The following is a 14129-nucleotide window of genomic DNA, read 5'->3' as shown; positions in this document are numbered from 1 at the left end:
GCCATTGTGGCTGGGGGTGATGGGAGTTGTAGCCCGACCACATCTGGAGGCCCGAGTGTGAGAATCTCTGCTTTACTCAGAACCAGCCATCTGAAATACAAATGGGAGCGTGCTGTGAATTCAGAAGGGAAGCTGCCAAATCCTGGGCCGGGTCCATTACTTGGCTCGGACGTTGCCGAAATGTCCGAATCTTGCCCCACGTTAAACGCTCCGCCTCCCCAAGCTGTGACTCTTCTCTCTGTCCTCTTCTCTCCCCGCGTGGGATGCTAAAGCGACTGGAGCCACAGCCGGAGCGCAAACTTGGTCCCGGTGCTGACCCGTTCCACGTCGTCCCCTCGGGCCGGAGCGGTGCCCAGGAACACGGCAGTCGGGACCGTAACGGTCTGGACGGAGCTGTGTTCGAGTTCTGTGATGCTGTTCAGACCAGAAGGGAAGAGGCCATGTTAGCCCTAAAAGGGGTGTGTGGGGTTGGGCACAGCAGTGGCATTATTATTAAAATCCTTATGCCCTGCCCCTCCAGCACACTACTGCTCGGGGTGGCTCAGCACAATAAATGAATGGCCCCCTTTGCTAAGCAGGGGCTGCCCTGGTTTGCATTTGGAGGGGAGACTGTGTGCGTAAGCACCATCAGAGATTCCCCTTAGAGGATGGAGCCGCTCTAGGAAGAGCAAAAAAGTTCCAAGTTCCCTCCCTGGCAGCATCTCCAGATGGGAACACAGGAAGTGGTCAAATACTGAGTCAGACCCTTGGTCCATCTACTAGCTCAATATTGCCGATCCAGACGGGCAGCGGCTTCTCCCAGGTTGCAGGCAGGAGTGGTCTCTGAGCCCGAGCTTGGAGATGCTGCCAGGGAGGGAACTGGGGACCTTCTGCAGGCCAGTATAGCGGCCCCTAAGGGCAAAGTGCTCCCACGTGGAGTCTCCCTTTCGAATGGAAGCTGGGGGGGACCCTGCTTAGCAAAGGGGTCCGCTATTCTTGCTTGCGACCACAAGGCCTGTTTTTGCTCACACAGGCTTCCGGATTCCTTTCCCGTCCACATACCTGACAGTTTCTGGGAAATGGCCAGCCGCCTTTGTGCCTTTGGCCTCGTCCAGCGTAGCAGCGACCCTTTCCAGCACTTGGGGCTCCAGCCAAGCGTAGGCGCTCACCTCGGCTTCATTCGGCTGGAATCTCATCTGAAAGATGACCCAGTGGAGAGCGGGAGGGAAGCCGGCAAGGCAAACCATCCTCTCCCCCAGATACGTCCCTCTGCACACTCCTTTTTCGTTCTTCCCGCTGAGCAATAGGCTTAGTGGTCACGGGCCACTGAGGCTGATGATGATTTGCCGACTACAACACCCATCATCTCCAGCTCCAATGGCCTTTGGCTGGGGACGATGGGAGTCGGAGTCAACAAGGTCTAGAAATCCCCGTTACAGGGAACACGACTCAGAACCACCCCCTCCAAATTCTGGATCTTGGCTTCATTTCACGAGTACCTGTGTTGTAAGCAACCTCGGGAACACGGCAGTTGTTTGACTACAACTCCCATCACCCCCAGCCACAATGGCAGGGGGTGATGGGTAGTGTAGTTCAGCCACAGCCGGAGTACTCAAGCTCACCTACCGCTATCCTAGGCAATGAAGCCCCAAACGGGTCCACAGGAAGGATCCAGTCATTTAACCACCCGGAGCCACTTTAGCAATTGTAGTCCAACAGCAGCTGGGAACCCAAGTTAGAGAACCCCGGGCACATGCCCATCTGGCCTCTGCTGGGAAATCCTCCGGTGAAGGAGATACCGCCACTTCATGAGGCAGGCTGTTCCACTGGCCAACCACTCCTCGTGTCAGGGAATTTCTCCTAATGCCTAGCTCAAATCTGCTTTGTTCTAATACAGAATCCTAGAACGTTAGAGCTAGAAGGGCTCCTGGAGGCTATCCTTGCCAAATGGCTCTCCAGCCTCCAACTTGAGCCCACAGTATCATGAGGCAGGCGGTTCCACTGTCCCAACCATATTTACAGTCAGGAAATTCCTCCTGAGGTCTAGCCTAAATCCGCTTCCGTCTCATTTCATAGGATGTCAGGGTTGGAAGGGGACCCTAGAGGTCCTCTAGTCCAACCTCCCAGCTCAGCACAGGAACCTGCTACTACAGCCAGCTTGGAGGGCCCGATGCTGCCCCAAGGCAGAAGCTCACCTGTAGCTGCTGGTGGCTCTCGTGGGAGGAGAGCAGGAGGTAGATCACAACATGATGGCGATTTGGCAAGCCTCTGGTCAGCAGGGGCGGGTACACGGACTGCGGGCAGCAGGGAGGGAAGGGAAAGGAAGGCAGCAAGGTGAGCACATTGGGAGCCACGCTGATTCTCCCTGCCCCGCCCCGTGTCTTCAACTGCAAGCTCAGCAACACATCTACCCAAGCAACACACCTACATCGATGTTTAGCTTGTCCAACAAGTCTGTGTGCATTGATATGCTCGCTGCATTACTCGCGAGAAGTGTGGTTACTGGTCATTGACTCTAAGCAAGCTTTTGATCTTTTGATTTGGTGAGCTCCTTGCGGGCAGGGAACTGCCCAATGCTTGCCTATGGAATCCTTCCATGAGCCAAGAACGCCTCTCGATAATTTCGCAATGTGAACAGAGGAAGCTGCCTCCTACTGAGTCCGGCCTTTGCTCCGTCTAGCTCAGTATTGCCATCCCAGACTGGCAGTGGCCTGCAACCTTGGAGAAGCCGCTGCCAGTCTGGGATGGTGGAGCGATGGTCTGACTCAGTATATGCTTTCCACTGGTGAAATGGTGGCAGTTACTGCGTTGGATTTTGGGGGATGCAAAGAGGGCCCCTCACCTCCCACAGGGCCAGCGTCTTCCAGGAGAATGCCCCGTCCGGCAGCCACAAGCCCGTCTCTTCCTGCAGCTCCCTCAGTCCTGCATCCAGCAACTACAGACCAGGGGGGGAAAGGAGGTTGGTTGGGGCAGATCCTGAGATACAGGGGTCAAGATTATGCATGGAGCAGAGAGAGAGGAAAGAGAACAATGTTTTTCCCTCCCTCCCTCCCTCCCAGCACTAGAACCAGGGGTCATCCCATAAAATGGAAGGCAACAAAAGGAAGGACTTTTTCACACACCCTGCATAATTAATCTGTGGAACTCACTGCCACGGGATGTGGCGAGAGCCCCTAGCTTGGGTGGCTTTAAAAGGGACTTAAGCAAATTCATAGGAACATAGGAAGCTGCCACATACTGAGTCAGACACATAGGTCTATCTAGCTCAGTATTGTCTTCACAGACTGGCAGCGGCTTCTCCAAGGTAGCAGCCAGGAATCTCTCTCTCAGCCCGATCTTGGAGATACTGCCAGGGAGGGAACTTGAAACCTTCTGCTCTTCCCAGAGCGGCTCCATCCCCCGAGAGGAATATCTTCCAGTGCTCACACTTCTAGTCTCCCTTTCAAATGCAACCAGGGCAGACCCTGCTTAGCTAAGGGGACAAGTCATGCTTGCTACCACCAGACCAGCTCTCCTCTAGGAGGAGAGAGCTGGTCTTACCCAGGTAGAACACTGGCAGTGGCCTGCAACCTTGGAGAAGCCGCTGCCAGTCTGGGACGGTGGACCGATGGTCTGATTCAGTATATGCTTTCCACTGGTGAAATGGTGGCAGTTACTGCGTTATAGTCTCTCCTCTCTCTAGGAGGAGAGAGCTGGTCTTACCCAGGTAGAACACAGTTTTTGATTGCATGAATGACCTCATCGTTAATTAGTTGAAGTAGAATGGGGATCGGAGTGTGTCTGCGGCTGTGTTTCTGAACACAAACTACTGAAAGTATCATTCATGTTCACAGTATGGATTGTTCAATAGGATGCACATTTGGACCCAAAACTACACTGGACCAGATATAAATCAAAACAATAATACCACTGCCTTGCTACTAGCAAACGCTGCTCCCCAAATACAGTTGTGTTAATTAAAAGTAAGCAAAGAACAGTGTTTGGCTGAGACAAGAAAGAGCAGGCTTTACTCTAAGGTGCCCCTGTATTGTATTTCTTGTGTAAAATGACGGCAGAAATGGCACACACTGTTCTAGGCTTTCTTCCTGTCATTTTAGAATAGCAGTGACCTGCAAATACACACGCACAGACCCTCGGTACTTTGCAAGAGAAACACAGGAGAGTGGTCAAGGTGATCAGCTTCTGGAAACCTTTACCCTTCTAGGACATTATCCAAGGAAAATTTTAGCTGGAGGACACTGACTAAATTAACTGAAAACCACCCAATGGGCAAGGTGCTCTCCACACACAGTGCTGAACTGCGAGGTATGCATATATGCTTGACTCGTGTGCTGTAAGGGTTCTGGCTGCTGCTCTCCATATACCCAGAAGAGATGTTTTGGATACATAGGATACATGGAGGACCAGTCTAGCAATGGCTACTAGTCTGGTGGCTATAGGCCACCTCCAGCCTCAGAGGCAGGATGCCTCCAAATCCCAGCTGCAGGGGGCATGCCCTCATAACCTCTTGCCTGTGGTCTCCCCAGAGGCATCTGGTGGGCCACTGTGGGAAACAGGACGCTGGACTACATGGGCCTCCTTGGGCCTGATCCTGCAGGGCTGTTCTTATGGGAATCGGGGCAGAGTCCTAGAATTTGCCTTCAAGGTAGACGCCAGTCTGGCTGCATGCCCATCAAGACGACCAGGGTTGGTTTCAGTCCTCTGCTGCTAGAGGAGTAGGCCTCTGAGCATGCACAGAGGCCCTCTCATCACAGCCAGGACATCTGATCTTTGAGATTTGGCCTCCAGCGCAGGGCTTCTCAAACTTAGGTCCCCAGATGTGGCTGGACTGCAACTCCCATCCTCCCTCGCCCTAATGGGGACTGGGGCAGGGGGCGATGGGTGTTGTTGTCCAGCCACATCTGGGGAACCAGATTGGAGATGCCCTGTTCTAGGGCAACTTCAAAGCAAGCTGGGACCTTTAGACATTAAGCCCACACTGGGCAAGGGAAACAGATCACGGAATCTCTCTGGTTTCCTGTGGTTTCAGCAGAGGCTGCTGCCGGGTGTGTATCGCAATTCTGTGAAGCCGAGAAGCTTGTTACTGTTTTAAACGATAACTGAGTGCTGGTGCCATGTCCGGCAGATTTGCCTTTACTTTGCTAAGCTCTCCAAGAACATAGGAAGCTGCCATATACTGAGTCTGACCCTTGGTCCATCTCGCTCAGGATTGTCTACCCAGACTGGCAGCGGCTTTTCCAAGGCTGCAGGCAGGAGTCTCTCTCAGCCCTATCTTGGAGATGCTGCCAGGGAGGGAACTTGGAACCTAGATGCTCTTCCCAGAGTGGCTCCATCCCCTGAGGGGAATATCTTATAGTGCTCACACATCTCCCATTCAAATTCAAATTGAGGTGGGTCACAAGGCCAGCTCTTTCCCCCAGCGGGCTTCCAACCCCCGTTGGAGTCTAGGCACTCTGCCCTTTCAGTGCCCAACAGGAAAAGGATACTGGCCAACCGGTTCCCTACCTGTTCATCTTGCTCAACGTGACCACCTGAAAAAGAAGAGAAAAAGTGCATCTTCAGTAATCCAGCCCTCTTTGATTTTTATCCCCCATATGTCCCAGGCTGTGCTTTCTATCAGCTTTGGTTAGCATGCCAGCTGTGTCAATTTCTTGAGATCAAAGACCTCAGAACAGTGCTACATCTGCCTGTAACATGCAGGCTTGACTGCTGCAATGCACTCGATGTGGGGCTGCCCTTGAATGTAGTGCAGAAACTGCACTTGGGCGGCAGCCAGGTTGGTCTCTGGGTCATCTCGGCGAGACCCTATTACTCCTGTACTAAAAGAACCACACTGACTACGGATACATTTCTGGGCAAAATGCAAGGTGCTCGTTATTTTTATTTATTATGCATTTATTTATTCACTTTCTATACTGCCCTTCCAAAAATGGCTCAGGGCAGTTTACACAGAGAAATAATAAATAAATAAGATGTATCTCTGTCCCCAAAGGACTCATAATCTAAAAAGAAACATAAGGTAGACACCAGCAACAGTCATAGGAACATAGGAAACTACCATATACTGAATCAGACCGTTGGTCTATTTAGCTCAGTATTGTCTTCACAGACTGGCAGCAGCTTCTCCAAGGTTGCAGGCAGGAATCTCTCTCAACCCTGTCTTGGAGATGCTGCCAGGGGGGGAACTGGGAACCTTCTGCTCTTCCCAGAGCGGCTTCATCCCCTAAGGAGAATCTCTTCCAGTGCTGACACATCAAGTCTCCCATTCAGATGCAACCAGGACAGACCCTGCTTAGCTATGGGGACAAGTCATGCTTGCGACCACAAGACAAGCTCTCCTCTCCAGTCACTGGAGGGATGCTGTGCTGGGGGTGGAGAGGGCCAGTTGCTCTCCCCCTGTTAAATGAAAGAGAATCACCACGTTAAAAGGTGCCTCTTTGCCCAGTTAGCAGGGTAACTTGGTTAGAACCTAGAAAGCCCTCAACAGCTTAGGCCCTGGGTATTTAAGAGAACGTCGTCTTCTGAGGTTCGTCTGCAGTTGTCACCAGCTCATCTGGCAGCTACCCAGGGGCAGGTCTTCTCCGTTGCTGTCCCGAGGCTCGGGAATGCTCTCCCTGCCGAAATAAGAGCCTCCCCATCTCGGACCACTTTTGAGAAGGCAATTAAGACACATTGGTTCACCCAGGCTTTTAATTAGACACAGTTTTTAACATGGTGTTAAACTTTACATTATTTTAATGTTCTTTTAAAATATTGTTTTATTTTGTACTGATTGATTGTAAACCCCCCAGAGTCATAAGCTTTGGGCGGTATATAAATATGTTAAATAAATAAATGTGATTTATTTTGCATCTCCAAGATAGGGCTGGGAGAGACTCCTGCTTGCCAGCTTGGAGAAGCCGCTGCCAGCCTGGGTAGACAACACTGAGCGAGATGGACCAAGAGTCTGACTCGGTAGAAGGCAGCTTCCGATGTCCCTGCAATTAGCCTCCTGGAATCAACCAGAATCTCCAGGTAAGCAATCCTGAGGATGTTAATGGCTCAAAAATTGGAAACCTATTGGGCAGGCGGCAGGGAAGGGGGGCAGAGGTGCCCCTAGCTTATTTCGGAGCCTGGATTTTGGACCCAGCATAGCGTAGTGGTTAGAGTGTTGTCCTAGGACCAGCAAGTCCTGAGTTCGAATCCCCATTCAACCATGACACTCACTGGGTGACTCTGGGCCAGTCATGTCTCTCTCAGCCTAACCTACCTCACAGGGTTGCTGTGAGGATAAAAAATAACCATATAGACCGCTCTGAGCTCCTTGAAGGAAGAGCGGGATATAAGTGCAAAAAGAAATAATAAATACACAAATAAATAAAGGCCTTCGGAGACCCTCCCCCATCCCTTGCAAATTAGGCATCGTCATGCTCGGCCGGGTGACCACACCACCCGGGACAAACTAAAGAGGATTTGGAGCCCCCCAGGAGATATAGGAAGATGCTGAAATGCATCATCTCAGACTGCGGGGGAGGAGGCAATGGTCAACCCCTCCTGTATCCTACCAAGGACAACCCCAGGGCTCTCTGGGCGCCAGGAGTCGACACTGACTCGACGGCACAACTTTAGCTTTAGGGACTGTGGAGGCCCTGGAATTCAGCCCGGAAATCCAGGGTTACGTCTGCCTCTGGGTGGGGAATTTCAAGGGATAGCGTCAATCCTAGTCCGTTTCCCTTACTCCTATCCTCCCTATCCCTCATCTTACCTGGAGGAACCCAAATGTTGGGGAAGATGCTGAGATTCTTGGACCGTCGGGTCAGTAACACTTCCCGGCCGGCAGACTGCAGGAGGACAGCCACGCCCACGTCCACGCCTTGATCTCGGATCTCCGCCGGCAGAGAAGTGGCTTGTGTCTCCGTCAGATTCTTGATGGGGCAGAAGGGGGGTCTCTGTGGGAGACACCCCAAGATGGTGAGAAGATGCCCCTGCTCACTGAGCCAAGAGGCCCCTTTTAAAAGTGGCGGTTCTCTTGTCTGTAGCATGGGGGAGAGCAACTGGCCTTCTCCATCCCCAGCACAGCATCCCTCCAGTGGCTGTTGCTGGCATCTCTCTTATGTTCTTTTATAGACTGTGAGCCCTTTTGGGGGACAGGGGGCCATCTCTATTAATTAATTTTCTGTGTAGAGCGCTTTGGGAAACGCTTGTTGAAAAGCGGTATATAAATATTTGTAGCAGTAGTGAAGGGATGCTGGGGAGGGATACGGCCGGTTGCTCTCCCTCTGCTAAATAAAGAGAATCGTTGCTTTAAAAAGGCGCCTCTTTGCCCAGTTAGCACAGGTGACACAATGCCATGGTTGGTTCCAGCCCACTGGGGCATTTGGGTTGTGCACCCCTATGACCAATGCTCTAACCACTACACCAAGCTGCCTCTTGAGAACATAGATTTTAAAAATGCTGTTCTACCAAGTTTCAACTGGCCGGCTCTCCCTTGCTGGAGGTTTTCAAGCAGAGGCTGGGCAGACACTGATGGGGATGTGCAAGGTCTGGATTTCCTGCATGGAGAGGGGGTGGACTAGATGCCTCCAAGGCCCCCTCCCACCTGCATGATTAATCCCTCCCCTTTCACCAACCTGCAGGAGGACCCGGCTGGAGCCAGCAAACTCCCGGTCGGAAACGAGGAACCGGTTTCGGTCCAGGCCGCAGTTCACCATCACGCTGTCTTCGTGTGAGGGGCAGAAGTGACCCACGATGCTCTGGGGGACCAGCAAGAGCAAAGTTCGATAAGCTTCCCCCAAAAGGAAGGTCGTTTTTTGCAGCGGCAGGCAATATCCGTCAACTGTGTGCGTTAATACCAACCGTAGTCAATTACACTCTGGCTAACTGGATTGCTAGCCAATCAAGGGAGAGAGCTGGTCTCGTGGATGCAAGCAGACATTGTCCCCTTGGCTAAGCAGGGTCTGCCCTGGCTTGCATTTGAATGGGAGACGACATATGTGAGCACTGCAAGAGATTCCCCTCAGGGGGTGGGGCCGCTCTGGGAAGAGCAGAAGGTTCCCAGTTCCCTCCCTGGCAGCATCTCCAAGATAGGACAAGATTTTTAATAGGACAGGATTTTTTTTAATTGAACCAACAAACTACCAAAGCATACAGTACGTTGCCAAAGCACAATTATATACAAAGTGGTTGTTTGTACATCACATATCTACAAAGATTTACACACAAGGATTTGGAAACCTTGTTATGAAGTATATGCAGGCCGTACTGTAACTCGGGGGTGGGGGATTACAAGGCCCATCAGGTAATCGGGCGGGTCCAACATCCATTTCCACAATTTGCCCCATTGCTGTTTAGAAGAGATACTCTTGTCTTTTTGCACATAACCGTACAAACTTTTCCAGAAGAGATTTACTGTCTCCTCTGCATGAACCTCTTGGTCGCGTCTTCCCTCCCTATTCCTATGCAGGAGCATTGCATAAATGACATACAGGTTTACTAACCTGATTACGAGGAGGGGAACGTTCCAATTCCCTAGTATGGGGGCACATAGGGCTGAGAGAGATTCCTGCCTGCAACCCTGGAGAAGCCGCTGCCAGTCTGTGAAGACAATACTGAGCTAGACAGACCAAGGGTCTGACTCAGTAGAAGGCAGCTTTCTTATGCTTCTTTACGTACACCCCAGACAGAGACAGCCACACATTTTGCTCCCACCTGATGGAACCAGGCGCGCTTTGGCTGGCTGTTCTCTTTGGAGAGATAGACGACCACCCTCCTGAGGGTCTCCATCCCGAGTCCTTTGCCAGGCATGGCAGCCGAAACCTTCAGGGTGGGATGTTTCAGCCTTGCAGGCGGGAGGAAAGTGTGCTTCCCGTGGGCGCTTTTAAAAAACCCATCCTGCAAGCAGCCCGGTTAGCAGAGAGGGAGCTTCCAGAAACCACGATGGCACTTCAGACAGGCTGGTGTTGGATACCCTTTGAAAGTGGCACGCTGGTCGGTTTCAGGCTGCCCAGGAAAAAGGTGCTCAGGTGGTCCGGGAAACAGCCGTGCCAGGAAGCTGCGGAGAGCTGCAGGAAGTGCTCGTCAGGCTCGCTGAACTAGACTCCGGAAAAGGAGTTGGGCCCTCTCGTGGCAGGCCTGAACTACAGCAAGCAAAGGGCTGCAGGGACAGCCAAGTTTCAGACAAGCAGGTCGGGCTAAAGGGATGGGGCCGCTCTGGGAAGAGCACCGGCTGGTTTGCAAATGCATGCAGAAGTTCCACATTCCCGCCCTGGCTGGCAGCATCTCCAAGACAAGGCTGAGAGAGACTCCTGCCTCCAATCTTGGAGAAGCCGCTGCCAGCATGGGTAGACACTATTATTATTATTATTTCTTGTTTACACAGTCAGGCAGGTGTTATTGACTGGTTTGTTTTATCCAGACATCGAGTCCTTCCCAAGGACCTGGGATGGCTGGATTTTATTGTCAGTGGTTATAGATATCGTCGCAGAATATAGGCTGTTCCCAGTAAAGCTGCTTTTTGTAATTGGCTGATGGTGATTTCTGTGGCCCTGATGGGTGTTGAGGTGCTCTTCAAGGTCTTTTGGAACTTTTTGGAACTTCAAGGTCTTTTGGAACTGCACCCAGGGCGCCAACTACCACTGGGATGATTTGGGTCTTCTTCTGCCACAGCCTTTCAATTTCAATTTGTAGATCTTTGTATTTGGTGATTTTTTTTCTATTTCTTTTTCTTCTATTCTGCTATCCCCTGGTATTGCTATGTCGATTATTTTGACTTGTTTTTCTTTCTTCTCGACTACAGTGATATCTGGTGTATTGTGTGGCAGATGTTTGTCTGCTTGTAGTCGGAAGTCCCATAAGATTTTTGCATCTTCATTTTCTTCAACTTTTTCCATTTTATGGTCCCACCCATTTTTGGCTACAGGTAGCTTGTATTTTTGGCAGACGTTCCAGTGTATCATCCCTGCTACCTTGTCATGCCTTTGTTTGTAGTCAGTCTGTGCGATCTTTTTACAGCAGCTGATTAGGTGGTCCACGGTTTCATCTGCTTCTTTACAAAGGCAGCACTTGCTGTTTGTTGTGGATTTTTCGACTTTTGTTCTTATTGCATTTGTTCTTAGTGCCTGTTCTTGTACAGCCAGTATTAAACCTTCTGTTTCTTTCTTCAGGTTGCCATTCTTAAGCCATTGCCAGGTCTTGGTGATGTCTGATGTTCCACTTATATTGTGCAAATATTGACCATGCAGGGGCTTATTTTTCCATTTTTCTGCTCGGTTCTTGACTTGTTCTTTCTTGTAGGCCTGCTTTGTTTCATTGGTGTTGAATAGTTTCTCGTTATTGACCATATGAAGTGCATCTTCTTCACTGTCCGTGATGTATTTTTCAAGGCCTCTTTTCTCCTCCTCTACTGTTTGATGGACTTGCAGCATTTCTCTTCCACCTGAGCTGCGAGGGAGGTATAGCCTATCTACATCACTGCGAGGGTGCAGAGCATGATTGATGGTCATTATTTTCCTGGTCTTACGATCTAGCGTCTCTAGCTCTGCCTGGGTCCAGTCTATTATTCCTGCAGTGTATCTGATAACAGGTATAGCCCAGGTGTTGATGGCTTGTATGGTGTTCCCGCCATTGAGTTTGGACTTGAGGATTTTTCTGACTCTCCTGATGTATTCACTTCCTATTTTTCTTTTAACTTCAGTGTGTGCAATGTTATCCGCCTGGAGAATGCCCAAGTATTTGTAAGGTTCTTTCTCTTCCAGGTTCTTGATCTTGCTTCCATTGGGCAGTTCTATTCCTTCTGTTTTTCTTATTTTCCCTCTGTTCATTATTAATGCAGCACACTTGTCTAGTCCAAACTCCATTGCTATATTGCTACTGAATATACAGACAGTGTTTAGCAGTGATTCAATTTCTGACTGGGACTTTCCATACAACTTCAGATCGTCCATGTACAGCAGATGGTTGATTTGACTGGATGTTTTAGATGTTTGGTATCCAAGGCCTGTTTTGTTTAGTATTTGTGAAAGTGGGGTTATGGCGATTACAAACAACAGAGGGGATAGTGAGTCCCCTTGGAAAATGCCTCTTCTAATGCTAACCTGTCCAAGTCTCTCGCCATTGATTGTTAACTGTGCACTCCACATGCTCATTGCTTTTTAAATAAATATCTGAATGTTTTTGCTTACACCAGTTGTTTCTAAACATTTTAGTATCCATGTGTGAGGCAATGAGTCGGAGGCTTTCTTGTAGTCAATCCATGCAACACTTAGATTTGTTTTTCTTCTCTTGCAGTTTTCTAAAATCATTTTGTCAATCAGCAGCTGGTCTTTTGTGCCTCTGGTGTTCGGGCAATTTCCTTTCTGTTCAACTGGAAGCTGATTGCTAGTTAATAAGTGTTGCATCACTTCATCTGCTATTATTCCAGTTAATAATTTGAACATGGTTGGCAGGCAGGTGATCGGTCTAGAATTACTTGGAACTGCACCTTTTGCTGGGTCTTTCATGATGAGATGAGTTTTCCCAGTTCTTAGCCATTGTTCAATATCACCTCCTTGCAAAATGTGATTGAACTGTTTTGATAGTTCTTTATGAAGGCTTGTTAGGTGTTTAAGCCAAAAGCCACGCAGTTCATCGTCACCTGGCGCAGTCCAATTTTTAATTTTCTTTGCTCTTTCACTTATTAATTCTGGTGTTATTATTAGATCAATAATTCAAGATTCAAGTTTCACATAATTGGTTGGAAAATATAGGAGAAAGTAGCGGGGGGAGTCTCTAAAACAGATGTCATTTTGATAAGACAAAAATACACCGTGATGGCTTCAGAGTTATTTATCATATTGAGTTTATATGTCTGTGCAGAGACAACTGGAAATTATATTGGAATTTTATTACATTAAGGCTTGGTTTAGAAAAGGATGTAAGAACAGCCCTGGTGGATCAGGCCCAAGGCCCATCTAGTCTAGCATCCTGAACAAAAGAGGCACCTTTTCAGAGTGGTGATTCTCTTGCATTTAGCAGGGGGAGAGCAACTGGCCCTCTCCACCCCCAGTACAGCATCCCTCCAGGGGCTGTTGCTGGTGTCTCTCTTATGTTCCTTTTTGATATTGTGAGCCTTTTGGGGACAGGGGGCCATTTGATTGATCTAGATCTATGGGAACCACTTTGGGGACTTTTGCTGAAAAGCAGTATATAAATATCCATTGTGCTTGTATCCTGTTTCCCACAGTGGCCCACCAGATGCCTCTGGGGAGCCCACAGGCAAGAGGTGAGGGCATTGCCCTCTCTCCTGCTGCTGCTCCCCTGCAACTGGGATTGAGAGGCATCGTGCCTCTGAGGCTGGAGGTGGCCCACAGCCACCAGACTAGTAGCCATTAATAGACCCGTCCGCCAGGAATTTGCCAAAGCCCGTCTGACGGTTACAGACAGCGTTGAGCTCTTCAGACCAGCCCGGCTGCAACTGTGAGCTGTGCAGTAAGGCGGGCCAGCAGGCCTTCTGACCCATTTTCTAATGCTATGGGGCCTTCCAACCTTGCCACAGCTGCGGGCCTCAGTGTGTCTGAATCCAGCCTTACTCCTCGATGTTTTCTCCTGGCGCTTCATGCACATGTGCATGAAGCAAGAGGTTTACTTTTTCATGATGTACATTTTGCACACTGCGAGTTGAGCACCCTTCCGCTGAGCTGCGGCCCCGATCCCCATAGGTTTATCTAGCTGTCTGCTACACTGACCGGCAGCGTCTTTTCCAAGGTGGCAGGCAGGAGTCTCGCCCAGCCCTGCCGGGAGATGCTGCCAGGGAGGGAACGGGGGGGCCCTTCTGCACGCAGCTGCTCTGCCACTGAGCTATGGGTGCTCCTGGTGAACATCTGCCGCTGCTTTCCGAGTCAGACCCTGGAGCAATCCAGCTCCGCATTGTCCACACTGACTGGCAGCAGCTCTCCAAGGTGGCAGGCAGGAATCTCCCCCAGTTGCCAAGGTCTGGACCTGGGACTTCCTGTAATCTTCTGCACACTTTCCTGGGAGTAAGTCCCATTTAACGCAGTGCGACTTCACACTATCTTGACTGGTAATGCCGTTAACACTGTGTGGGGTCATATGTACCCCAGTGCCTCCTTTGTTCTTTTACTCCTTGTAAAAAGCTGAATAGCAAATAAGGCAGGGGGTTCTCCAACTTGGGACCC

The 14129-nt window shown here is 50.1% G+C and overlaps 1 protein-coding gene across 2 annotated transcripts; it reads right to left on the bottom strand.

The window, feature by feature from the left end:
* Nucleotides 1-56: 56 nt before the first annotated feature.
* Nucleotides 57-10046, bottom strand: NUDT17 (nudix hydrolase 17). 2 transcript variants are annotated; one of them, XM_053278836.1, is made up of 8 exons: nt 9667-10046; nt 8589-8711; nt 7724-7907; nt 5485-5510; nt 2822-2914; nt 2175-2273; nt 1042-1175; nt 57-414 (listed from the first exon to the last, which is right to left on the bottom strand). In XM_053278836.1, exons 1-8 carry the CDS (start codon nt 9760-9762, stop codon nt 267-269), a joined length of 903 nt encoding a protein of 300 aa, XP_053134811.1. In that variant the 5' UTR covers nt 9763-10046; the 3' UTR covers nt 57-266. The 2 variants fall into 2 exon arrangements, with proteins under 2 accessions (XP_053134811.1, XP_053134812.1); XM_053278837.1 differs by lacking the exon at nt 9667-10046 and adding an exon at nt 9456-9656.
* Nucleotides 10047-14129: the final 4083 nt, after the last annotated feature.

This window comes from Hemicordylus capensis, chromosome 14, assembly GCF_027244095.1.
Source record: "Hemicordylus capensis ecotype Gifberg chromosome 14, rHemCap1.1.pri, whole genome shotgun sequence".
NCBI lineage: Eukaryota > Metazoa > Chordata > Lepidosauria > Squamata > Cordylidae > Hemicordylus > Hemicordylus capensis.
Note: the sequence above shows the minus strand (reverse complement) of the source record. Positions and strands in the feature narration are given on the sequence as shown.

Coding starts and splice junctions, on each gene's coding strand:
- NUDT17 (XM_053278836.1), bottom strand. CDS start 9,762: ATGCCTGGCAAAGGACTCGGGATGGAGACCCTCAGGAGGGTGGTCGTC. Junction 2,274..2,821: donor AGACGCTGGCCCTGTGGGAG/GTGAGGGGCCCT, acceptor TGCTGCCCGCAG/TCCGTGTACCCGCCCCTGCT. Junction 415..1,041: donor CATTTCCCAGAAACTGTCAG/GTATGTGGACGG, acceptor TGGTCTGAACAG/CATCACAGAACTCGAACACA.